This window comes from Amphiura filiformis, chromosome 11, assembly GCF_039555335.1.
Source record: "Amphiura filiformis chromosome 11, Afil_fr2py, whole genome shotgun sequence".
NCBI classification, from domain to species: Eukaryota; Metazoa; Echinodermata; class Ophiuroidea; order Amphilepidida; family Amphiuridae; genus Amphiura; species Amphiura filiformis.
The window spans coordinates 46,032,923-46,060,741 of record NC_092638.1 but is presented as its reverse complement, the minus strand read 5'-3'; the positions used below and the strand labels follow the sequence as shown (position 1 = coordinate 46,060,741).

Genomic DNA, 27,819 nt, shown 5'->3' with positions numbered 1-27,819 from the left:
GTGGAAGCGGACCCTCCTTATGGTGGATGCATGCAAGAGGCAAATAATGAATTTCAGATATTTTGTTAGTACAGCATCCATCCAACCAGAGAAAATATCTAACCCTTCCCAGAATTCTTTGCAACATGATGCATCACCTTGCTAGATCAAATGACATTCCTATAACTCTGTACAGGTTCTCTTCATTTCATGTTGAGAATAGGCTGGCTTAATATGGGTTGATAGTCATGAAATAAACATATTTTGCAAGATCTGGATGTGTTCTGTTCATTGAGGCACTTTTTGTCACTATCGACCCATGTTGCACTAGATAGCAAATCAGTACAGAAAATTGAAAATGGAAGAAATACATTGTGGGAAGTGTAAGGTATCTTCTCTTGCCATCCATCCACCCACACAAACATGGACGCACAGATGGCTGCAGTACAAGTTTTTGTGAAACATACAAAACCCCCCGACCTAACCACACCTACTTCTACGTATCCGGTGCATCAACGTTTGAAGTGGCTTCCTCAGTCTTGTTACTAACCGACGCCATCTCATGCGTATCTACTACATCTTCTATAGGCACTCCCAGCACACCGGTCCCTTCCTCATCCTCATCGTCCTCTTCATGTTCTTCCTCCCTGGGGTTGATTAAACTCTGGAAGACGGGATCCCCTATTTGGAGGTCCGGATCTAAAATTTCCGTACCTGAAGCTGTCGCATGCCAGCCTTTTGGTCTGCACAGAGAGATCAAAATAAAAATGCGATTATATAGAAGAAATTTAATAAAATAATAAAATTAAAGATGAATACAGAGCATGGTAGAATAATATATTGCAATGGTTAGAGTACCTGCTTCTGATCTATGGGATGCATGTTATGCCCAAGGTTCCTGGTTCAATCCCCGACTGTTGGGATTAGCATGGCAAAAAAAATGACAGAACATTGATAGATTTGATTTCTGCTCTCCCCTCAATACATTTAGAATTGGGTAAATGGCCCCATGAGAATACACTGTCCTTTGGAGGGGACATTCAACATTAGTTCTGGTGCATACACCAGTTTTAGTAAGAATACAGTGCAAAATCCCAGATTTTCCATGTCATACTGGCTGCCATTCCTTAAAATCAGGCCTGAGACTCTTTGAAAGTTCCTAGCATTTGCCAAACTGAAATAAACAAAGGCTATTATGAGCACTACTTGTTGCAAATAGTGTGCAAGACAAAAATTGTCAGTTTGTTAGAAACAACCAAGAGAACAATCAACCCTTGTGCATATGTAATGATGCATAACCAACCATATTGTCATGCCAACCAAACAATAAACATAATACTGTGCAAAAAATATCCCTTCACTTTCAAAACAAAAGCAATATATTAAAGGCACTAAACCTAAATGACCAAATGTTTTGTTCTGTTTATTTTGTTACCTATTCGGCATAATGTGACTTTCACATTGGGTATTAAAGGGACAAAATTCACAGATTTTTCTTTTGAAACACACGCTAATTATGAGCATGGCGAGTGAGTGTTGATCTGTCACACTGTAATGAGCCTGTTACAAAAGCTGGTTGGAATTATCCTGAAGGAGGAAAATACCGCAAATTTGATCCCAAATTCGTCACTTTTGAAATGCATTCTTTTTTCATTCAAATTGGTGTAACTCGGGGAATAAAGTCGCATTGTGTCGAATGATGTATCAAAATATGTGAACAAAAGTATCCACTTATTGATTACTTTAGATAGTAATTGCTGCTTTGTTGCTTTTGTTTCAAGTGTATGGATACTTTTTGTGTGTAGTATATATGTGATCTTAAGAGCGTGTTTCTACAGAGCCAAATACCGTTTTGGAAACGGTATGGAACCGTTAATCACTCCTGTGGAAACAGCCTCCAACGCCTTTTTGCAACGCCTTTTCATCGCCAACGGAAACCTCGTTGGAGTAGGTTTTTGCCGTTGACGAAGCGGGTAGATCTTCTGTGGAAACAGAACTAAGCGGTAACTTGCCGATTTTTGAGCAAAATCAAACAAAATGGCTGTTAATCAACATGTTAATTGGACAGACGACATGACAAAAACGTTAATAACAGCCTGGGCAACATAACAAGTCTAAACTATTATGTAAAAACCACAATTTCTCCGTGATACGGAAAATCAGAAAAACTCACGGAATTCGGGGTTTGCTCACGGAAATTTGTCAATGCTACGTCCAAAATAGTGAAAAACTGTGTAAAATGTAAAACTTTTCTATTGATTTGCAAAATATAACCAAAAAAATGATTATTTAGCAATAATCAACCATTAAACATTCCATTCTAGCATTAATTCTAGGCCCACGATGCAAGATTTTGGCAATACTACCGTAAAAGGTAAGACAAACATGTTTTAAAACATGTTTGTCATTCAGATTAAACGGTATGAACACGCCACTTGGCAAAAACCTGTCTGTGGAAACAGCAGGTTAAACGGTAAGATAACGGTAAGATAGCGTTATCCATTTAGCGGTAACTTAGCGGTGCGCCTGTAGAAACACGCTCTAAGACTACCGAGCCCTGCACCTATTAAATTTTTCAGTACATGCATGCCTGCCAAAGCCATTTAAAATTGGATTATTTGCAAAGCATCAATGAAAAGCATGACATTATGTGTAAACTACAAATGCATTCATTTTGCATTTCTCAATTTTGGTGCAGTAAAAATGAAATTTGGCATTAAGAATTTATTAGTAATGATAAAAAATTAGACAATTTTGCCAAAAATTGCATACTTCCATTTGGGGCACCAATATTTTAGTTAGATCAGACTGGTGTGATGCATTAAAAACCTCGGTCGAGGTTTTCCAAAGTTTACTAAATGGGACCAAGTTTAAAAAAGGGTGAAAAGCCACACAGGAAAGATTTTTTAAACTTTGGCCCCTTTTTTATGTTTTGAAACATTTTTTGGTAGATACACTTTCCAGATATTCTAGATTTCAAAAGGAGTCAGGTAACCCCATTTGACACTCACACTCCCTGTGTGGGAGATTAAAGTCATGTCTTCCATAGGGGGTGTATGGATTTCAACTGGAATAGCCCAATTTGATATCTCACTCAAAGGAGGATGGGCAGAAAGTGAACCAAAATTTTCACTGAACATTCCGTACTTTGATAGATTTTAATGAATGGAAACGTTCATATCCTATGGTAAATTCAATGTATATTGCAAGCATGAGACTACATATTCATGAAAAAGTCCGGAAATTGTCAAAAAAGCTGGAAAAGCACGTAAAATTGTTCAAAAACACCCGAAAAGGGCTGAAAATAAATACAATTTTGACATTACAAAAGTCTAATTCTAGTGTTTCCACTGGAAAATCTCATACCTAATATTGAATGTCTCCATTCAATAAAATTTTAAAACTATTAATAAAGTACAGACAGTTTGGTGAAACTTTTGTGTCCAATTTTCAAAATTTTGTGTCTATTGTTCTTCAATAAACCTTCAATAAGCCTTTTATTATCAACTACTGTTGGCTCATTTTTTTGACCAACAATTTTTTTGCCGAACCTTCAGGTCCTCGTGGTCCAAATTTGGTGGGCCTTCATCACTTTTAGCAGGCAACTGGCATAAGTGACCACATATTTTAACCCCTGGGCCTATGCTAAAATCATATAAATGCGCACAAATTCAATTTATCTTTTCCATTTCAGCGTTGGTCAATGTGACGGCAATTTATAATTTTGAAAGTTGAGAATAGTAATTTGTAATTTTGAGTTAATCAATTTTTTTAAAATTCAATCAGGATGATTCTAGCAAATAGGTTTTCGTAGAATGACTCTCCCAATCCACGCAAAAAACCTGAAATTTTGTTTTTACGAGTGCAATCAATCGATCAATCACACTCCTTGTGATCATTTAAGGAGTGCAAAGGTGTGCAATCACACTCCTCAAAAAACAAGGCCTGATGAAGGCTGGTTAGAGTTCTGCAACCTATATAGTGCAGAGATGCCAATGGGTTATGAAAAAAAAATCTGAAATTTGCGAGCGGAGGGAGTGAAGCGACCAAGTCTCGCCCCCACGACGGGGGGGGTCCAGGGGCCCGCTTAAGGGCCCCTGGTGGGAATCCAGGGCAAAGCCCGATGTGGGGTTGAGGGGTGAAGCCCCCAAAGCCAGAGGGTTTCTACACATTTTACACTGCAGGAGACACCATTTCTGAGGGTAAAATTACATTGAAAAATAAGGTTATTTTGAGAAAACAAGCCTAGATTAGCAGTATTGAAGACTATCTATTATACATGTAATATTCTTTAAGGCTTGTTTTCTCAAAATTATACTCATAAAATATGCAAATTAGGTACTTAAGCACAGGCAATTTTAGCAGAATTAGCACCCCAAAAGGCCATTTTAAACATAAAAACCAGTTTTAGACTTTTTTGAAAAAATGCTTCCTTCATCCCAAAAAAGTGGTTTTAAATGTTCAGTTTCCTACACTGTTGTACATGTGAGACATTTTCCAAAGTATTTTTGTGGCCTAATAACATGGCCTACATGGCTGAAATGGATATATATAATGCGTAATATAAAAACGATGATTCATCAAATTTTTGACCCCCACCCCAATTTTTTTGTTAAATTTTCAAAAATATTTTTGGCCAAAAAAAGCAAGTTATATGCCCTAAATTACTTCTTTTTATTTAATGTTGAAACCATAGAAATACTGCTGCTTAAAAAATGCCAATTTATGTTTACAAGTTGGATAAAGTTGTACATTTTAATTACTTTTACTTCTACTGAACAGCTAGCAATGTATACTAATTCAATGTGTTCCTGACTGTTCAACAGAAGCAAAAGTAATCAAAATGTACAACTTTATCCAAATTTGTAGAATAAAATTGGCAATTTTGTTTGTTTGAAGTAGCAGTATTTCTATGGTTTCCAACCTTGAATAACAAGTAATTTAGGGCCTATAACTTGCTTTTGTGGACAAAAATATTTTTTGAAAATTAAAAAAAAAAAAAAAAATTTTTTTAATTTTTTTTTTAGAAAATCTGATTTTTTTTGGAAAAATACAAAAATCGGAATTCCGATTTAAATCGGAAGATTGGCATCTCTGATAGTGATGCATTATGATGCTAAATGGTTTAATGTGTCTTGGACCATGAGAGAGATCAGCAAATTTTCTGTGAAGTAAGTCGAAGCCTGTGGCGCAATAACTAACTATACATCACCTCATTAGTGTTTTGTTTAACCCCATGAGAACTACCTGCTGATTGGCCAAAATGTATAATGTGCCCAATTTTGAACAAATCAAGGAGGGTATTAATAAGATCATTTGCAAATGCAAGTTTGGCCATAAATCGTTTAAAACGTAGTCATAAATGGCAATTGAAATGAGCATTTCAAGTTATCAACCAATCAGAAATGCTGTTAGATGAGCAGTAGGGGGTTAAAGTCAGTTATGCATACTCACCAGTCTTATTCTACTTTGGAAGTTCTACAAATTGAAAAGTGAAACAAAGTGATACCAAACTTTTATATATATATATTCTACAAGAAATTGTCATGCTCCATTCACCTATATTCCCCAATATTTGATTTAAGCCAAAATGCAGGGACTGCCTTTTGAGAGTGGGAGCAATCACTCTCTTCTGCTCTCCTTCATTATGATATAGGACAGTGATTTTCAGCTCTCCTTAGTTAAACATTCTCATCTTACATTATATTGTAAATGCTCTAAACAGCTCTCATTGAAGACTCCAGAAGAGCTAATTTAATGCTCTCATGCAAATTTCAAAAGACAGCCAATGGAAATGCTATTAATGTTGTTGGATTTACAACTTGATAATTACAACATGAAGAAAATGGAAACACTTAAATGGATCATTCCAGTTGAGATCAATACACCCCCCATGGAAGACATGACCATAAACAACCACACAGGGGTATATTCAGGTAACCACATTTGAAATACATACTCCATGTGTAGAAGATAAAGATAATATCTTATATCATTAGGTGCAAATGGAATCACCCATTCAGGTCATCCCATTTGAAATTCATACTCCCTATGTAGAAGACTAAGGAGATGTCTTCCATAGGGGTGTATGGATTTCAACTGGAATAGCCCAATATATATATATATTGTTGTGAATTCCGCCTACTGACGGAATACAAGATATAACCTTTATGTGATTCCGCATCATGAGAAGCGACCATGGCAAAAATGACTTTGCTCTTTAAACAGGCGGTGGCGGATGCAATATCGCCATTTTTGACATCGCCATTGGATTAACACAAAATCATGAAATCTTCACAAACAATTCTAAATTTATTATGTGGTGTCAAAGCAAAATTATCTTACTCTAAAACCGTTGGGGTTCGACAAAGTACCCCACCGTAAGTATACTATTTTTCAATTTATAACGGCTAACCGTATATTTTGAATGGGGCTGTCAGCTTTGTATTTTCGCCAGCCTCGAACGTCACATGTTGCGTGTCCTACACCGCCTGCCTTTAAAAACATATTGATAATGCTGCCCTCTACAGTCAGGTGGTTTACAGTTGTCAGTTTGAGAAATCACAAAGATATATGTGACATGATCAAGGGAAATGAGTCGGATGTCGCTAATATTGACTTTGCGATAATGGCAAAGAAAGTGTTAAAATTCTTTTGTTTTATATTGTTTTCAGCAATTGATAAATTGACGTAACTTTGCAAAGAAAAATCATATCTACATGGGGTTTTCAGTTTCTGAAAGATCTAAATGTCCTGTTTAGAAACATATGTAAAACTCATTTTCGACCAGGGTGGACATGTGACTCATTCCCCTTGATCATGTCACATATTAGGTGCATTGCAAACATCTTACCTTAAAAAAGTTGCTAAAAGTAGCGGGTCAACTCTGGCGTATCTTTCTTCTACGATTCGCCACCTGACTACCTCACTCACACCGATGCCAACGATGAAAGTAATTATACTAGAAAATGCGCTATACCACATGAAAGACAGCTGCAAGAAATCAACATGTTGGCAGTAAATTGTCATGTTTTTAGCAAAGTGATGACAAAATAGGAAGGAGAAATTACTTTGGGAGGGTAGCAAAGAGATTCCTCTGTTCACTGGTTTTTAAAGATTTCAAATCAACAAAATGAATGTCAAGTTAAGCAAAGAAATGTTTTGTAACTCCCAAATTGATTTTACCATTTTTGAAACACAGGCTCAAAAAAAAACCTAGAAAAACACATGTCAATGAATCATTGTTTTATACTGCAAGATGATTGCATTGTTATCATATACATAAAAATTTAAGAAAACAAAAACACCATTAAATCAATCAAAACATTGATATCGAGAATGTTTTTGTACATTACATGTATAGGATGTTGAAAAGTGCAACTGTTTCTGAAAGCATCATTTGTGGAAAATGTGATTATTTTTGGCTAAAACAAAACAATTTTGAGAAGAAAGAACTTTGGAAGGGTAGGAAAATGATTCCTTTATTCACAGGGTTTTAAATTTTTCAAATCAACAAAATGTATGTGAAGTTATTCAAAGAAATGTTTTGTGTAATTTTAGGGGGAGGGAGTTATTTTTTTAACCCTTTAGATAGGTACCAGGCTGTGATGTTGAAGGGGTAGTTTTAAAGGTCATCCGAGGGTTCAAATTTAATAATTTGTCCAACTGGGTGTAAACTTGGTAGGTGGAATCTGCGATATGAGGGGAACATGTCAAAACATCAAACCGAGGTCATCCAAAGTCAAAGGTCATCTAGGGGCCAAATCTGAAACTTTGTCCAGTTGGGCTTAAATTTGGTGTCAGGAATCCTCCATATGGGGGAGCATGAAAATTCAATCCGAAATCAAAGGTCAAATGAGGTGAAAGTTTGCTTGATTGCACTTAAACCATTAAGAGGGTCATCGGGGGTCAAACAATATCGCTATCATGCTGCCTGTGCTCTCATAGCTATAGGTACCATAGTTAGGTACAAGTTAACTTACCTTATATAATGGGAATGTATCATCTTTAAACGTTCCATCGTCTTTGGTGTTCATGATGGCTCCAATTGTAACCCACATTGCCATGCAAAAACCAGCAAGTAAACCTATTAAGGCACCCCTGTAATAATAACAGAAAAAAAGAACACAATTTTATTGTTAGGACATGTTATCGAGACAGCAGTGACAGAAACAGCTCTTTATTATTAAAATGGGGTGGCCCAGATTTTTGTATGCAGATTTTTGTATCAGGTGAAAGGTCACATTTTTCTCATAACTCCAGTGAAATTTTAGGCCTGAAATATATATGTGACCCAATATGAGTAAATGAGGCGCATTGCGGCAAACACCATTCCTTGAAAGTACTTAATAAAAAGAGGTTTATGTAATCAATAAATAACAGTTGAACTATGATAATCCCTATTCAATCATGTGTAAGACAGGAAACTAATTGGCCCATTGCTCAGAATAGCAATTAGTAAAAAATATCAAGATATCATTTACGGGATCTAGAATGAGCGTTTATGGCGTTTCGACAGTATTTTTTGTGGGACATAAGAGCACCTCAGGCGTGTCGAATAGCATTCTGAATACTGAAGCATGTCTTTCTGATATCAAATAATTTTCATTTTTGAAATTCACGATATAATACAAATTTTATGACAAATTATTAAAATTTGATATTTTTTATTTTTAATGATATATTCTTAAAGTGTATGTAGCTGGGAGGAAAAGCCGACGATCAATTGAAAATTTTGACCTTTTATATTGAAGATATGGATTTTTTTCCCAAAAGACCTATTTTTTTTTGGTGTTTTTTGAAACAAAATCTATATCTTTAATACGAAAGGTCAACATTTTCAATTGATCGTCGGCTTTTCATCTCACCTACATACACTTTAAGTATAAATAATCAGATTTATAAAGTTTACTTCAAGTACTGTTAAATATCAAAAATATCAATTTTTAATGATTTGCCATAAAATGTGTATTATATTGCGAATTTCAAAAATCAAAATTATTTGATATCAGAAGGACATTCTTCAGTATTCAGAATGCAATTCGATATGTCTGATGTGCTCTAATGTCCCACAATAAATACTGTCCAAACGTTCATACCCCTTCCCTTAAAGGCACACAGAAAAAAAAAAACAGATGTGGAAATAGGAGTATTGTCAAGAACAAGAGATTGATCTTGATTATTTCTTTTGGCAATGTCTTGAACCACAAATCTGGAATCACACACGTCTAAGGACACAGATGAAATATACATGTTGCGCAAATTTACACTTAATTCAGTCTTATTCATCAATAACATCAAAATAAAAAAGACACACAAAAATAAAGATCTTATGTTTTTGTTAAGTAAGATTAAACCGGTTTCTTGAAATGATTATGATCGTGTCTCGATGTAGACCAGATAGATCGTCACAGACATCACTGTCATTTAGAAGAACCATTCAAGAACCATCCAAAGTTCATATCCACAATTGAGAAGAAATCTATTTGGATAACCAAGATAACTGATAATTTGCTCGAGAACTCTAGCCAAGAATTTGCTCACCGATAGCTTCACATTCTAGGCTAGAGACCTTTGCATTCAAAATCTAGTCGGATTCGCTGAAGCATGACACCGTGTAAAGCAATGGAAGGTCAGAAGTAAACACAGCCGATCACAACAGGCGATTGCATCAAAAATGTTGCTAAAATTACACTTCAGCAAAATTTTAGACTGTCCAAAATACGCAAATCTTGCTCAAAAGATAGGCTACAGTTGACTCATCGAAATAACTTTCATTCAAATTTCAACATTAACAGAATAAATAACCTCCGGTGTAAAAAATTGCACCGCTGTCCGACCGAAAAAACATAGTAAAGTACTCTAGCATCGAATGCGTAACTATCGTGTGCGAATTCGAAGCTAGAGTTCTCGAGCAACTGATAATGCTGATTAACCAGAAGAATATTGATCAAGTGATTGACATCATGAAATCATCTCAAATCCATATTAACAATGGGCAACATTAATCACCATATTTCTACTTTAGCAGAAGATTTTTATAATGCCAAAACATATTTAAAACATCACAATTTTCAAAAAACAACTGTATTCATCTTATGATTAGCATGGATGAGCACAATGTTCGCTTGGATGCCTAATCATACATCTATTATCAATTTCTAAACAAATTGGAGGAATTTAATTTATTAAGTTCTGTCTTGATTAAACTTGCAATTGCATAAAACTTTTACATAGACAGATGCTAAACCTTTAGTCTGAATAATCAGTCCCAGAGCAAATTATTAATTTCTGACATGATCGTGTTCTGGGTCTGAACTGTTTCCATATGAAATCTTGATGGCAAATTGGACAAAAGAAGCACACGGTTCTACTTGACAGCTTTTTAATCCCTATTCATGTTACGTGAATCACACTATTGTGGACCATCCTTAATTTTTTCTCTTGAGTGTTTGGACAAGCGGAACAGTCTTTTGTCTACCTCTCTGTTTGTAAACAGACGAGGAGGTCGAAATTGTCATCCTCCCCGAATAGGAAAGTCAGCGTAATAGTACGGCACTAAACGTTTAATACACTTTAATAATCCTCCACATTTAAATTTAGGTATTTTACACGGATTATTTCCTTTACAAATCATTACAAAATAAAATTAACACTTACACCAAATATTTCAATTCGACATCCAAAACAACTACCCAGTAGTTAGGAGAAAAGCTCAGTGCCGTACTATTACGCTGACTTTCGTATTCGGCGAGGAGGATGATTTCGACCTCCTGGTTTGTTTACAAACAGAGAGGTAGACAAAAAACCGTTCCGCTTGTCCAAACACTTAGGTATCCGAAGGATGGTCCACAATAGCGTGATTCACGTAACCTGAATAGGGATTAAAAAGCTGTCACGTGGGACCATGTGCTTCTATTGTCCAATTTGCCATCAAGATTTCATATGGAAACAGTTCAGACCCAGTACACGATCATGTCAGAAATTAATATTTTTTTCTGGGTCTGATTATTCGGACTAAGAAAAGCTCTGCTTTTATGACACAATTGTCAGCTTATAAAGATGATAACAACTCCAGCAGAGTATTCTGGCAGAGTATACAGCAATCCTGGCAGAGTATTTGGCTACAACAAGTTACACTGGTGAGGCAATGCAGCAGTTGAGAAAGTTCTGTTTTAACTTTCACAATGAAATGCAAATATACAGCCCTGTCTATACTATTCCTGCACATGGATTTAGCGCATTAACATGGAGTAGAACAAGTTAGGTGTCAACCTTCCTCTGTCTTGTATTTGAATATCTCCCACTCCTGAACAAGGGACCAACTCATTTGCATAACAATCTGAACCCTATGTGTAGAAGCTAAGAAAATCTGCCTATCAATAAGAAGAATCATGATGCATGACTACTTGTCATAAACATCCAGCTCACTTTAAGGTGAGAAAAACATAAATCCTATTGGCCTAAAGTTATCCAAGAGGGAAAATCCATATACCATCATGACAAGTATAAACTGACCAGTAGATACCAGTTGAAGTCCTACGAATTTGTGGCATATTGGATGGCCTAGGGGAAAGTTAGCCCATATTTGCAAGACTATCCTTGCCTTCAAGGTGAAACAAACCTACTCATGTTGCCCTCTGGCCATGGTCTGGCCTGGTGTCAGATGTTACCCAGGGAAAGATGACATTCCAATATTCCCCTTTAATAAACTATCCATATCTTGAAAAGTATCGATGCTATTTATATAATTTTGGTATCATCAAGCTTATTGTTTAGTGCTTCCATTTTTATTCAAATCATGAAATGTCAACAATGTTACTTCTGCCTGGTTTTGTCAGAGCTGGTCACAAATGTGAAACAAGTCAAAATTTATTTCATGTTGGCAGCAAAATGATTTTAATCATTTATTACTTTTGATAGGAATGCAGTAGTATATTGATTTTGGTATCAAAATGTTCATTAGCTAATGCAGATTACAAAAATATCAATATCTCAATTTCGATATTTCCCTCAATGCGCCTCATTTACTCATGTTGGGTCGCATATAATTTAGGTAGGTAGTATAAACAAAAACATGGTAGATTGGTAGTACAACACCCCAGAAGTAATGTCATTTTTCAAAGAAGTCCTGACAAAATAAAAAGACCCAGCTTAAGTGATCCTTCCGAGATTGAATGCTTTATATAAAGATTATAACTTTTATGGCCTATCCTTCATATAAGCATACCCAATTAGCCTATTCTCAAGACTTTATTTGGGGAGTAGACAGCTTTATTCCATATAATGGGCTCTGTCCTCAGTACATTGATGCGTGCCTAAAAAGAAGATTGCGGCCGGACTCTGTTTGTACTTGTTCATCACCATCTGTCACGTTGGAAATTCCATCATCCAGAAACCTTTCTCCATTGCTGCTGCTTCCAATCTTGGAATAGGCTTCCTGCCACAATCAGAAATGCTCAAAACATAAACAATTTCAAAACAGCTCTCAAATCTCATCTTTATTCACAGTAGCCTTGGACCGTGAATATAGACTTGACTTTGGTGGGCAACTATGACAGGTGGTTCAAGGCGAAACATGGGCTCCATTATAGACTACTTATTACGCAGTGATAAAATATGCAAGAAACCACTGTAACTTTTCAACACATTTATTGATCAATGAGGGGGCTGTGTAATAAGCAATAAGGCCAGTAATAAGGCCAGTTTATATATAGCTCCATGGTATAGGCCCTGTATTGTGTGATTTTCTGTGACTTGAGCCCCCAAGGATAAGTATGTAGTATGTATTAATAATCAAGGGCTTGGTACTAGGGTTAATTCCGAGTATACTTATATGAAGGTAAAACCCATTTTTTACTCACCCTGAGTTAGCTCTCCTATATAGCATGCCTAAACTAAACAGGCCTAGTAAAGGTCCTCCTACAGCTCCAAATACAGAGTTGACCATGGTGACAAGTGATCCTAGTTTGGTTGCCCCTAATGCTAGAGCCATACTTACAACACCATACACAGAAGCTGTAGAGTCGAGAGTACAAAAACAGATTGCAGGGGTGTGAGAGGTCACAGAAAAGAGGAAAATTACTAAAAAGCGCTGAAAAACAGAGTAAAATCAGGGTAAAAACGCCAAATATGGGCTGAAAATAAAAGATAACACATAAATTTTGGCAACAAAAAAAGAGGAAATCAGCTGAAAAGAGGAACTCTCACATCCCTGAGATTGTCAGAAAGTCATATTTCAGGTAACCCCATTTGAAATTCATACTCCCTATGTAGAAGACTAAGGTCATGTCTTCCTCAGGGGTGTATGGATTTCAACTGGAATAGCGCAATATATATCGTTGTGAATTCACATATTGATGTCTCTTTATGATGGTAACGACAGAGAAGATATCTTACACTTCCCATAATGCATTTCTACCATTTCAATTTTCTGTCCTGATTTGCTAATGCAACATGGGTGGATAGTGACAAAAAATACCACAATGAACATAGCACATCTAAAGTTGTTTTCTTTAAACTTCCGTGGTCCGGGTACGCGCTGGTGAATTGCGATCGCGTAGAAGTGACAAGGTCGCCTACTACGCGCCGCGCCGTAGACCAATTGGTCAGCCGGCTTGTTGTCAAGTGCATTGATCAGCCAATCAGCGTGATTGTTTATTGCTTTTGTGTTTACGCTCGTGTACGCGATACGCACAGGCACGACCACGGAAGTTTAAAGAAAACAACTTTAGATCTTACAAAATGTGCTTATTTCTTGACTATCGACTCATGTTTAGCCAGTCTATTCCGACATGAAAACAAAGGAAACCTGTGCAAAGTAATAGGAGTGTCATCTGATGCAAGGCGGTGTTGCATCATGCTGCAGAGGATTGTGGGAAGGGTAATATATCTTCTTTGGGTGACAGATAAAAAAATATTGATTGACTTACTTAATATTTTTGATAATACCGTGTCTCTCATATCTTGCTTATTACTAAGTCCCTCATCGCCTTCAATCCCATTGATGTAGGCTACCTCGTTTACAGCATTTCTATGATCCCGCCACGGTCTGATTATATCCACTAATGTTACTGCTGCTAGTGAGTTGAGACCTGAAGCCACCGTGCTGTGTTAATTCAACAGATACAAATTTATATAGATTATACAAAGTTGAGACAAATTAAATGTCATCAATAATTGGCAGGTTCTTAATGAAGTGAAATCAAGATTCAGGCCTTGCCATCTAGATTTTAAAGGCGAGTGGTCAATCACTGCGCTAGCATGATGCTAGGCGAGTGGTCGAATCACTCTCTACATTTTAATCGAATCACTCGCTAGGTCTGAAAAATTATTCATATACTAATATAAAACAATATTACACACTGTTCACAAAACTTCACAACCTTTCTTTCGTATCCAGGGTTTAAGGCTAACTTATTAAGGTAGATCGGATACAGGATACACTGAAGTGCTGAAACTTGCATGTAAATTGATATGGATTCAATTTTGGGCGATTCGCAGCGAGCAATATTTAGTGTCTTTTGCGAGTTTAAAATCCCTCGCTAGAAATTGAGTTTGGGTGAGCGGTGGCGAGCAAGAGCGATCGCTCGCCTCAAACAGCATGGCCTGAAGATTACTATCATACTGTACAATGTTTAGTCTGTAGGTAGCTTTCGTGGCTCAAGTATCGCCAATGCTGTGTGTCATAACTTGAGACTATTAAGCTTGTTAAACTGAAATGTAGCATAATTGTATGGTGCTGCATTATACCTGGATCTCCAACCAAACATAAAACTCAAATGAGAATTATGGAATTAAATCTAATACTAGTAATACTGGAACTTACTTTTTGCAACTTTGCAAAAGTAAGTTCCAGTATTAGATTTAATTCCAAAACTCTCTTACAAACTACTGGATAACTAAGAACATTCACTCATTTATAAAACTCAAATATAAATATAATGTCATATACCCCTATACAGAGATGTGTAAGTGGCCTGAAGTGACTTTGCAGGAAAGTGCATGAAAAAATGTGTGAATTTTGGCTATAAAACCTAAAAACAGGTTGAAAATAAATAAAAGTGCAAAATTTAGAGAAACAACGTGCCTGAAATCAAGAAATGCCTGAAAACTTACCTCCACGAGTCCCACATTTACATCAAACATAATACAATGGCGCTTTTGAAAATACAGTGATAAAATACAGAGTATTTTGTCTTATGCACTTCATAGAATGATTGGCTTTTTTTGAAAGGTAAAGCGTTACTTTGTAAAATTCGCTATGTTACTTTTTTCAATGGTGGGGAAGCATTATTCGCTGTCGTAGTGCACGTTACAATATGACCGTTGCTAGGCCAACTGGATCACGCTTTCTTTATTACGAACCACTGATCGAAATGATCACAACACAAAGCCTATGGCATATCAAAATTGAACAGGTGTATGAGCCCAGGCTTGGAGCAGTAACCAATGGTTACTAACGTGCACTACGACAGCGAATTGCACTATGCCAGCCCCCGATTTAAACATCAAGATATGAATAGATTTAGCCCAAACTTCTCAAGGGGCTGTGGATTTACCCGATGTTAACGTAATGTAAGGTAGTAAAACGAGAACTGCCGCATTCTTCTGTAAGCTTCGGTCAAAGTGCAAAATGTGACCACTTTAAACTTCAACGGCCTTTATTTCAATGTTCATTTTCTCGGTAAAATGTCGATTTAGGTACATGATAACTCGATAAATACAGCATCTATAGGTAAGCAATTATGCTCATCATAAAAAGCATGATCGATTTAAGAAACGGTTTTCTTAATATTTTATATTTTGGTCTATTTCCGATTTTAGGCATCATTTTGTACAAATAGGCGTTTGTGAATTTTAAAAAGTTCATTTTGATGACTTATATGTGACACGATCTGGTCCATGGGGGCCAAAGGAGGCATTTTTGAAAATTGAGTTTCTATAATTATTACATTATACTTGCAATTGGCTTTCATTTACTGAAAACACCAAAGGCCTAGCATACTTGGTTATGAAATTATGAAGTTTTTTGATGTCTATTTTCTTATGTATTTTATTGTTTTTACTCCTTATTTTTACCTCTATCTCAGTTTCAAATTTGCCGCCTTTAGCCCCCATGGACCAGATCGTGTCACATATGGTCAATATCTCAAAAAATAAGGTCAATATCAAAAAACTAAAAAAACCGTTTTTGGAATGGTGCCTCAAGATTAAGAAAAAAGCAAAACAAACATTTTTGGAAAGAGTGTTTTTTTGTGATGATGTACTGAACAAAAATTGCCAAAAATTCACTTTTTTGTGATTTTCTTCATAATTGTTGTTTTTACACCAGAACTGTACTTATATTGATATTCATTGATGTCTTGCCTTCATAAAAATATGAAGAGAGAGTACACAGCTACCTTAAGGGTGTATGGAATTCAACTGGAACAGCCCATTTCTGGGCACGGCATCAAAGCTGGGTTTGCTATTCAGCTTCACACAGCAGTGATAATTTCCTTCCCAAGTCTTTCCTTGACCTGATACTATCACTTACCTTAATGTGCCCGCAAATAAACAGGATACAAATAGCCCTTGAATACCTGGGATCTTTCCAAATTCCTCACTTACAAAATAGATCAGGATCTGTGATCGGAAAATAAAGTTAAGAGTAATTATCAAAAGTGGCTTTTGAATTCATCCAATTGTATCTGTGGGGCGCGGGTCTCAATTCCCCCGACTGTTCTAAAATTTTTGGCTCGCTTTGATCGCCGTAATAGCCAATTCCAGAATTAGCCTCGAATGGGTGCATTTCCCCTGACTTTTTGACACATGCCCCCAGTCCCCCCCACCCTTTGCACACATCACTGTGGGGAAGTCCGTCAACTTCAGCTGAATTATGACATTGTTTTTAAATTAAAAAAAAGTTAACAGAAGTGGGAGTACATATATGCTTCACCCTGGCAGGGGTGATAAGTGGCATCCATGGGTGACACACAAACATGGCAGAGTTGGTACTCATCTCTGATCCTGCCTCATTAGAACAAACAGATCTGTGTCCCAAAGGGAGTATGTGTTCTGTACGATGTGCACAGATGGAAAAACAGTGGCATGTTCACACATTCTGACTTTTGAGGGCAGACTGATTAGGTTGAATAAATGGAGTACAGAACTTTTCAGTTCAAACACCTCACCTGATCTGGGCTCTGATAATCTGGTGTATAGTGTGGTTCAGGAGTCTTGGAACCTGAATGTCCTGTTTGTGGCCCTGTATATCGGTAAACACAGCATAAGATCCATCATTAGACAGGGTTGCCAAAAGATTTCAGCCCGAATCGCGGGTCAAATAATCGAAAAGTCGCCCAATTTTTCTCTTTACCATTGGTTTCTATGGGACATGAAACTATCGAAGTCATGAGAGCCAATGTTGAAAAAGTCGCCCAATTTTTTTTTTTAACCATTGGTTTCTATGGGACAGAAAATTGTCAAAAGTCGCGGGAAAAATCTTCAAAAGTCACCCAATTGGGCTACCAAATCGCGGGTTTGGCAACCCTGTCATTAGACTGGGTTATTCCCGGCTGTTGAAATTCATACACCCCAAAGAAAGACACAATCTTAATCTCCCACAGAAGGTGTGTAGATTACAAATAGAATCACATACTCAGGTATTTGAAAGTGTTATGGGTTATTCCTTTTTTTTATACAGAGCACCAACTATTTTTATACTTCTGCATTTTGCTCTCTTTAAATGAATGACATAAAACTAAAAAATAGTATCCCAGCACTTACAATAGATTTAATCGTAAGATTGACCGTAGAATGCTCTCTGAAATAGGGCCCTGATATGTAAAGTTCATTAAAGGGTACCGTCATACAAATGTATAACTAAAAAAAAAAGGAGAAAAAGTAATCTGCATTGTAAAGGGAGTGTGGAGAGCAGTTAATTGATGCCTACCAACCTATTATTACAGTTTATATTATAGGTACATATCCATTATAATTACCTTGTGTTGTATTACTATTAATTGGCGGCAAGAGAGGGGTTAATTTGTCTGTAAAACAAACATACAGAAACAATTAGGTACATTATTATTCAGTGAGCGTGGTCTAGCTTGTAAACAAAAAATCTGATCGGACAATAGCATGATGTCCTGTGTCGGCTATCAGGCCGAAGATGACACTACCTTACCACAAGCATTGTGGACATGCCAATTAAGTTATATAGGAGTGGGTTAGTTTCAAATGGCGATACTAAAATATTGTGTATGCTCGCCCTTCCCATAACATCTATATTTTCATCATAAAAAAAAAAAAAGAATGAGAATAAATGATAGGAATTTTTATATTTACTATCCTCTGTACGTAGGTCCAACATTTTATTGTAGTGGACACTTATAGCTGCATCCACAACTCAAACAAATATTCCTATTGTTTATTCTCTAAATAGAAATAAGAAAATAAAGAGACAGACAGATATACTGTGCAAAACAGGTGTAATTTATACACTCCTAAGCAATCACAACTGTCCTACATGTACATGTACTGACCTCTCTGTGTCCAAATACATGAGCATTGCATAGGTATTCCCGACGCTATGTCATATTCCTTGCAATTACGCACATTGACAATGTTGGGTTTTATTTTCAACATTTTTGGTTTAAATTTTTGTTATACAAATATATACTATTTGTTGTGGTTGCACAATCCACACACATGACAGAGTTGGTACTCTTTGGGTCTGATATTCTGATGAACTGATCTCTTTTGGATCAGTCTATGTTGGTGTATGGCGTAGCGGTACGGGCTCTGCCTCACAACCTGAGGATTGCAAGCTCGAGCTGCAGTGGTGCCACTGTGTTGTGCACTTGGGCAAGGTGCTTTACCTTTATTGCCTCTCTCTACCCAGGGTTGAAATGGGAAATTGTCCATTGAGTGCTGCCCTAAGGTATAAGCATGCCTTGGGCATTTGTATGGCAGCTGACGACAGCAGAATAAATGTAAAGGCTTTAATATATTGTGAAAGGTGCTGTGTAAATACCAACATTTATTACTGAATCTGGATTCTTGTCCAATACACTTGGATCTGTGAGACTCACACATATCACATATCATTAACAGCATGCATGCATCATTTCTCTCTCAAGAAAAAATACATTTGAATCCTATATATTACACATATGTGACATGATCAAGGTGAATGGGTCAAGTGTCAGCAATTTTCAATTAGAAGTTTTTTACATCTTTTTCTGGCAGTTTTCAAATGCTACATTTTGATGCAAACCCCATCAAAATCGGACAATCTGGTTACCGAGTTATGAGAAATTCATCAATGGCTGAAAACAATATAAAACAAAAGAATTTGAACAGTGTTTTTGCCAATATCTCAAAAACAATATTAGCAACATCCGATTCATTCCCCTTGATCTTGTCACATACAATTACACCCGACTCCTGAAAAAGTTGACCCCCTCTTAAATAGCAAATACTTACTATTATAAAAAGCAAACAAAATGAGACCTAAAATCGATACCAGAGTCAGCATCAACATACTGCCTGGAAGTCCATACCACACTGATCTGAAAAGAAGAATTATGAAATTATGTTATGTTTATAAAACAATGATGAGTACAACAAATTTGTGACTAACTAAAAAATGTACACATTTATTTTAAATGTGTCCTGTTTATTGCATTTTTTTCCAGAGACATCAAAATCAGATTACTTCCTCTATGACCACAACCTTTGGTGAAGGTTACGTCTGTACTCGGATACCAAATATCCTATTAGCAGAGGGTAGCCAGGGGTTAACATCCGCTCTTTTTGAAACTTACATGTATAGCTGTCTGACTACTGACTTACTGTTGCCTCTATCAGGTGTGGTTTGTTTACTAAATTCTAAATGTGGTGAAAGAGGAAGTTTGATTCAAACTTTTTAAAAATAATAATGTATCCACTGCACCACACTATCCAAATTTGAGGCTTGTCTCTCCTGAAGTTTATTCGGCTTATAATTGGCAAAAATTATTCGATTTTTTTTACTTCGCACATCAATAAAGTTCCAACAAACACTCGCGTAAATTCACATAATTAGCGTGCTGTGCGTCAGTCACGCATTACATGACAAGCAACTAGCGTAAGTGTTGCGACCAACTGGCGTGCACGATGTAACGAGTCTCATTTTTTTTCGCCAATAAGCCGAACAAATTTTATAGTCCTATATGGGAAGTATGGAAGCTCTTTTTCTGAAGCATTTCAGTAACATTTTTATACCACATCTGCATATTTAATCAATAGATGTCAGTGAAGAATATTTATGCATTTTATGGTTTGCTAAAATTACTTTATATAGTAGACTTACTTCTTAGCTTCTTTCAAATTCTTTGCAGTAAGAAACCTCTGCACTGATATCTGGCTTATTGCCCATATGGGCAGGGCATTGAAACCGCCGCCAATGATCAGTGACCAGAATGATAATCTCTCTGTAGGATTGGGGTTGAAACTGCAATGGAAAAAAAATAGTTAAATAGATCAACAGTTGTAAAACAAAAATATGTATGCCCCATTTCTTTTGGTGTGAAACATACATACAAGGCATTTATAGGGCGCCATTTCATAAAGACCACAGCGCCATATTTATTTACATCAAAGTGTTTTGATAATGATGTTGTTTAGCTCTTCATTTTGCAAGATTATTTTGTATTACATTTTGAAAGTGCATGTATGATAAAGTAAACTACAGAAGACAATTTGAATAATATACTCTTGATTTCTTAAATCCATTCTTTCATCTACCACTGCATATGACTAAAAAAGTCATGTCTCAAAGGGCCTGTGTGCATTAGTTTTTCTTATTAGTGTGTCCATTTCAGCTGAAATGGCAAATAAATTGTCTATTTCCTTCTCTTTTGTAAGTTTTTTGCCGTAAATACATGAAATTTGGAGATATTTTGAAGAATATTTACTTGATTTGATTATATGTTTATAATAATAAATAATAATAATTGATAAGTTAAAAAAATCTTTAAAAAAACCCGCATTCATTTTGGAAACTGTCAAGGGATTTGAGACAGCATTATTTCTGTTTAGCCTAAGCTATTTTATTCTCCATCTACTGCATTTCCTCGAATAATTGCCCCCCTCAAATAAACGCAACCACTTTTTTCAACCAAGATGTTTAAAAAAAGCAGATATTTTCATGCTTTCTGTGTAGTAAGCTTACCAAGTTGCTCACATGGTCGATAATGGAATGACCCAATAGGACCCAGTACTGAAGGCATTTTTTCACATCCTGCGCATTTAAAATTAGTTCCCAGGCTGTGGCACAGACTAAAGTTTGATATAATTGGGCTATTCCAGTTGAAATCCATTCACCCCTATGGAAGACATGACCTTAATCTCAAACAGAGGGGGTGTAGATTTTAAATGGAATCACCCATTCAGGTAACCCCATTTGAATTTCACACTCCCTGTGTGGAAGATTAAGGTCATGTCTTCCATAGGGGTGTATGAATTTCAAATGGACTTGTCCAATTCAGCACTTACTCAAAGAAATTAAGCCTATCATGTTCATCATTGTAATGCCACACATACGGGAAGCCACCAGCTTGCACCACTCCCATGCCTAATATGGTCACAAGGGATCCAAATAACACTGTGAATTGAAACACATCAGTCCAAATCACAGCTTTTATACCACCCTGTAAAAAACAACAGGAAAGATTGAAAGCAATGGGAAACAAGAACAGGAAACTATTGTTAGGGACCAAAAACATGATACACAAACAAAACATTGCTTCTTTTCTGTTCAGGAATTAAATTGGTTAAACTAATCCTGCTACTGTATGACAAAACTGAGGCGTAACATTGAAAGGTTTCTGCATAATATATTGGGAAATGAGGCTCCATGGATTTCACTTTTTTTCAGGACTGGGTCATAATACAATATAATTGACTGCTATGAGGGGCATGGTTAAAATTATAGGTCCAAAGTGATCTCAAAACCATGGTATGACCTGAGGCACACTTCTTGTATTTACTCCTGTTTACTTTCCATGTTTTTGTACATTAAATACAAGATCCAAATAATTTGTAGATTTAATTGTACATAACAAGTTAGAAACTGCTCCATTCTGGACATTTCAAGAGTACCGAATGTTGCATTGAGAAGCATGCTTTTCAACAAACATCAAAATTTGATACAGCCTGTATAACACATCAGTACTCAGTAGGCCTTTGGTTGGACAACAGAAAGACATGTGACATTCTAGAAGCAATCCATTGCACTGTGTTTATCATATCGCCTACATCTTTTTTTTGGTCAGCTCTGGTGCAAAATATGACTTAGGCAATTATTTTAAAATGTGATAATAATTATACAATTTTATTTCATTAAGTACGCATGTTAGTTCCATAGCAATTGCTCAATTGGATGCATCATTTTAAACATTTTACTGTGTGTTTAATAAGGTCAGTATGCACACTGTTAGTACTATATGTGACCGTCCACGACAAACCAGCCGTAAAGTCGGCAAATTGTATTCTGAGTTAGTGTAAAATGTGCATTAAGGTCGTATCCATAGGTACCTCAAGTTGGTGCTACATGTATCTCATTTTGCTGGCCAGTTAAACAGTTTTTAAACCAATCAATAATCCTATTGTTGAAGAGGATAATAAGCTTCTACGTATGTCTATAGAATTCTTAAATAGCTCTAGTCTTTGTTTGCTTTGGCTAAATCCTGTTCAAGTGGTGGGTTACAAAGCATTATATTTTGTCTAGGTATGCATCAAACCAATAATTAACAATGCGAGGACATTCCTGAATCGTGTTGACTTGGGGATGATTTGAAATGTCCGCCAATTATGACTGTTTGATATTTATTACCAGCAATGTGGAAAAAGAGACACATGTAGAACCGAAATAAGGTACCATTTTGTTGAAGGTGCAAAGTTCAACAAACCATAACCCCGCTTCTGGATATCGTTTGACGTCAAATGATATACCATTTTAAAGCTTTATATGATATATATTTTCTAACACGAAATAAAACAAAATTGACCGGGGCCGACTTTACGGCTGGTTTGTGGTGGACGGTCACATATAGACTTCTTCCTGACTATGAGGTCAATTGTCTTTGAAATATGTGTACATCCATATCAAAACAATGCACTTGTCAGCTGCTACATGTGCCTCATTTCACATAATAGCTAGGAATAATTACCAGACTCATCTCAAGTGGAGGTCACTTCAAATCATCCCCAAGTGACATGGTTATGGAATGTTCTCTGTATTAATAAGCCATGTGACTTGGGGATGATATAAAGTGACCCCCACTTGAAATGAGCTGGTATTTATTCCCAGTCATTATGTGAAATGAGACGCATGTAGCAGCCGACAAGTGCATCCTTTTGATATGGATGTACACATATGTATAATCTACATGAAAGAACTTAAACATGTAAATATTTCTTTTAATTAGACAATAATAACTGCGCACCATCTATTTTGAGGTCATTGTGTGAAATTGGAGGGTTTTGTTTTGGGCCGAGGTATTTTCCGAGGGCGCGTCAGCGCCCGAGGAAAATACCGTCACTATACCGTCACACCTCCGTCACTACGATGACTGACTTTCTATGGTGAGGAACAACAAATGCTAGGCCTAGCTAGCATGCTAGGCCCCCTGTGCCATGATGTTTCGGCTACATGATATTTGTTATACCTACCATTTACAAAATGATTGTGAATAAATACCTGAAGAAATTAATTGTTTATATTGTCAGGAACATGGGAAAGAACAACCAGTATGCCCGGCCAGCATAACTATTTATAGGGCCATGATATTTTGAGCTTCATAACTAAAAGGGCCATGAATGAAGGTTTTTTTGAGCTTCAAATTACCATACAAAATAATAAATAGGCCTATTTTCTCATGTGGATGATATTAATACAAATCAAGATTCAGATTTTGTTAGTGGTTTTAAAGCCGAAAGCCGGACGTGTAATTTATTTTACAAACAAAATATAAGTCAATAGTCCACCATGCACCATACTGCTGTTTTCCTGTTGTTGTTTTTTTTTGGGGGGGGGGGCAAGCCGTGTTCCCGCTCGTCCACATTTGCACTGCACACAGTACGACGATACTCTCGAAGAGAGGAATGTACTCACCGGTAGAAGAAATGTTTCATTTCAAAAATATCTAATTGGCAATTTTAATGACTAAATATCCTTCAAGTACACAATAACAAATTTGCCACGGTATTTTTACACCTTCACTGGGATGTCACTTGTAATATCGTTTGGTTCCTGTTGTTGTTGCTATTTCTTGTTGTTGTGACTCGTCTATTCTATTGTTTTTTTCCTGTTTGGGATTCCCCAATTGTATTTGTTTTGAGTCACGTCATACGATGCAATCATAATTATTGACAGCAATAGATGCCAGGATCGGGAGCAGCTGAGACCTAGACGCAGGTCGTAAAGCTCACTCTGGGAGCTCACTCGATCAACGTAACACAGGGACAAACATATTAGGAAAATTTGTTTATATTTATTCAATATTCATTCAAAACAGGACCCTGTTTTGTTTAGAATGTGTGTGCATATTTATTGGCTTACCTGCTGTGATCGGGCTGCTTTTATTTATTTTTTGAAGGTAGTCGCCATTTGAATTGGACGCTGCAATTCGCAATGATGCCAATTCTTTATCCATGTTCGGGCCCCGATCACCCCATGTTTTGATTACTACGTCAGACGCGGAAGTCATTGTTGCGAGTCAGGAGTCAATTGTGAGATATTAATGACCTCGAATTGCGTTCGCGTTTTCGCAAATAATAAAATATGATTGGATCACACGCATCATGCATATTCATGAGGTTATGAATAAAAGAATAGGAAACATAAACAATAATTATATCATCAAGAGACCTACCAGTGCTGTGTATATTGTGCATACAATTCCTGTAATTAAAACGGTTGCCCACACTGGGAAATTGGTCACTATGGATACAAACAAATAAATAAACAAACAATAAATGAAAGAAAAAGACAAATTATGATGGACATGTTTAAGCTATTAAATGAAATTGACTTTAAGAATGTTTTCATCTTAAAAGGTGGACCTGACTGACAGCCCCTACTTTACCCCAAATAAATGCAGATTTTGGTATATAAAATGAAAGCTCATATTTGTCTCATTAACATTGATATATTTCTGATGAAATCATCCAAAAACTAATTAGTTTTGAGACTTAACGAGGGATCTTTACGCTGCGGGAGGGGAATGGAGGATTTTCATATATTTTCACACAAAAATTTTGTATCCCCTCCTCATATCGAAGGAAAAATTTCACGTCCCCCTTGAATCCTCCATTCAGTTTGCATGTCCCCCCCTCCAATAGCAAGGTCAAAATTTCATATCCCCCCTCAAGTCAATCACAAAATCTTGTGTCCCCCCTAAAATCCTCCGTTCCCCCTGGCGTAAATAGTGATCCCTCCCTTAATTTGAGTTTTTTGATGATATGTTAAAGTTAATGAGATAAATAGGGTCTTTCATTTGATATCAATATATTACATGGCCAAGATGATTATCATTAATAAAAACACTGTAGACTATCAGTATCACGCTGTATAAATGTCAGTAATTCCACAAGGAATTATTGACATAAATTTACAAGAAAAGTTGTGACCAGACAAGTAGTTTGTTATGTTTTTTTTAAAGGAATTAGGATATTTTATAATTTTGACATCTGTTTCACCTTAATTGACCCCTACCCCTACAAAAATGCCTGACACTTTGAGAAGGGCATCCCAAGCCAAATTTGTCCAGTGCCCTTCAAGCATGCCAAAACACTATTAAACCTTTGTTCCAAAGATTTAGTCATGGGACATTATAGCATAGGTTTCTTACTATTTTGCAAGTCTCAGCAGTTCCTAGACTGTGTTTAAAGAGACCCATAACAGTATCATCATGAATGCATTATGGTCATTGACCGCAGTTGCCAGTGTAAGGTCAATTGACACTTCGATAGTAATGCAAACCCCCCTCAAATGTGTGTCTCTGCAGTTAACAAGTACAAAAATAAAAACAGACTCAATAGGGTAGGCCTGTGTACAATGTACATCTATGTGTTTACCAGATTTAATACATAATTTTTGTGTCCCCATGAACACTACATTTGTTCAACTCCGAAATTGGTTGTGACGCAGGTGTGCATTTTGCTGGCTGACAGCATGTACGCACAGGTACAAGGGCGATTTGTAGGCACGCTGGCGGCACAACTGCATAAAAGCATGAATGTCACTACCACACTCAAGGTAAAATGAGGTATACAAAGATACATACCTGCTTCTAATGCTAAGGCTGGTGCATAAGACACCACTCCCAAATACAGACACGTCTGAAGGATGAATAGGACTGCACCACATATCCGCACAACCATGCTGAAGCGCTTGTGAAGATACTGCAAAATAATGTTTAAAAAAAATCCATATTTTCAATACGAAATTGGGATAAAATAGCTCAAATTGGGCTGAAATAAAAGAAAACACGTAAATTTGAAAACAAAAAAAGCTGAAATTTGCTAAAAGCCTGCCAAGTTTCAGGTCTGAAGTTCCCAGTATAATTCTTCCGTCCTTGCCGATGGAAATTGCTTTCAGAGTACATGTAGAAGTCACAAACTGCATGGTGTAATATATTTTCTCACATTTTTCGCAGTTTTTAATTAATTTCAGTTCGACTCGCATGCTTTAATTTCACGTAACTATTTGACCACAAATAAAGGAAAGTAGGAAATCGCAACTGCTTAGAACAGTTTAAAATTAATTCAATACCACAAAAATATCCCGCTATACAATTAGCAAGCCAACAAAATCCCCCTTGTACGCAATTGTAGGCCTATACACTTTACAGGATTACGCTAGCTTGCGCAATCTGCAATATTCAACTTTTTACCAAACTTGAGGTGAAACATATAAATGATGCAAAATGTGTGAAATATTTACCTCGTAAGCACTAATGACTCCCAAGCCATGAAACACTGGTAGGTAGATGAGAGCTGTGAGTGGTATCGTAATGAAATAACACCATATGACCATCCAGTATTGTATGCCGTATATGAACACCTCACTGGGTACCCCTAGTATGGTGATTGCTGACAGGTAGGAAGCCAACACCGAGATGGCGATTGGGATGCTCATCATAGATCGCTCAGCCATTAAAAATCTGAAATTTGAATTACAAGGAAACCACAAAAGCTTTAAATTTTACATCTTCAGAACTTACGCTTACATATACATACACTTATTTTATACATGATGACCAACTTGTTTAATTAGCTGAAGATACAGACTCTGGAGCCACAAGAGCAGTGAATATGGTCTGAATCTGGTATAGATAAGGGGCTTTATTCCGAATTGAGCAAAACAGGCGTTAACCCATATTCCAACCTGTACTGTAACCTTCAAAATAATGCCTTTACAGAATAATACACATTTTTCTCAATTTGGAATAATGCACTTCGGTATAACGCCCCTTTGGAATAATGGGCGTGTTACAAAGTTATGATCAGCATTTTAATATGTTCATTTTCTTATATTTTTATTGTATACTTGTCCTTATTATTGCCTTTATCTCAACATTCCCGATTTTGGTCAGATCATGTTTACATAAATCCTTACTTTGCAGTTGATTTTTGTCCACCACCAGCCAATGCATGGTACAGTCCTGTAGCAGCAGACACAGCCAGCATAGCCGAGAACAACACATAGTCAAGCCACATGAAACCAGGAACGTCAGTTGGATCCGCCATGGCTACCGGAGTGACTGACTATAAGGAATGTATGTGGATTTGCATCTACAATCAATTAAG

General features: G+C 36.6%; 1 protein-coding gene across 1 annotated transcript; it reads right to left on the bottom strand.

The window, feature by feature from the left end:
• Positions 1 to 130: 130 nt before the first annotated feature.
• LOC140164024 (sodium-coupled monocarboxylate transporter 1-like) lies at positions 131 to 27,779 on the bottom strand. Its single transcript, XM_072187300.1, has 15 exons — positions 27,629 to 27,779; positions 26,954 to 27,173; positions 26,295 to 26,412; positions 24,882 to 24,949; positions 21,502 to 21,656; positions 20,318 to 20,458; positions 19,450 to 19,535; positions 17,964 to 18,011; positions 17,154 to 17,227; positions 16,517 to 16,605; positions 13,911 to 14,086; positions 12,843 to 12,996; positions 7,962 to 8,079; positions 6,833 to 6,972; positions 131 to 722 (listed from the first exon to the last, which is right to left on the bottom strand). Exons 1-15 carry the CDS (start codon positions 27,757 to 27,759, stop codon positions 476 to 478), a joined length of 1,965 nt encoding a protein of 654 aa, XP_072043401.1. The 5' UTR covers positions 27,760 to 27,779; the 3' UTR covers positions 131 to 475.
• Positions 27,780 to 27,819: the final 40 nt, after the last annotated feature.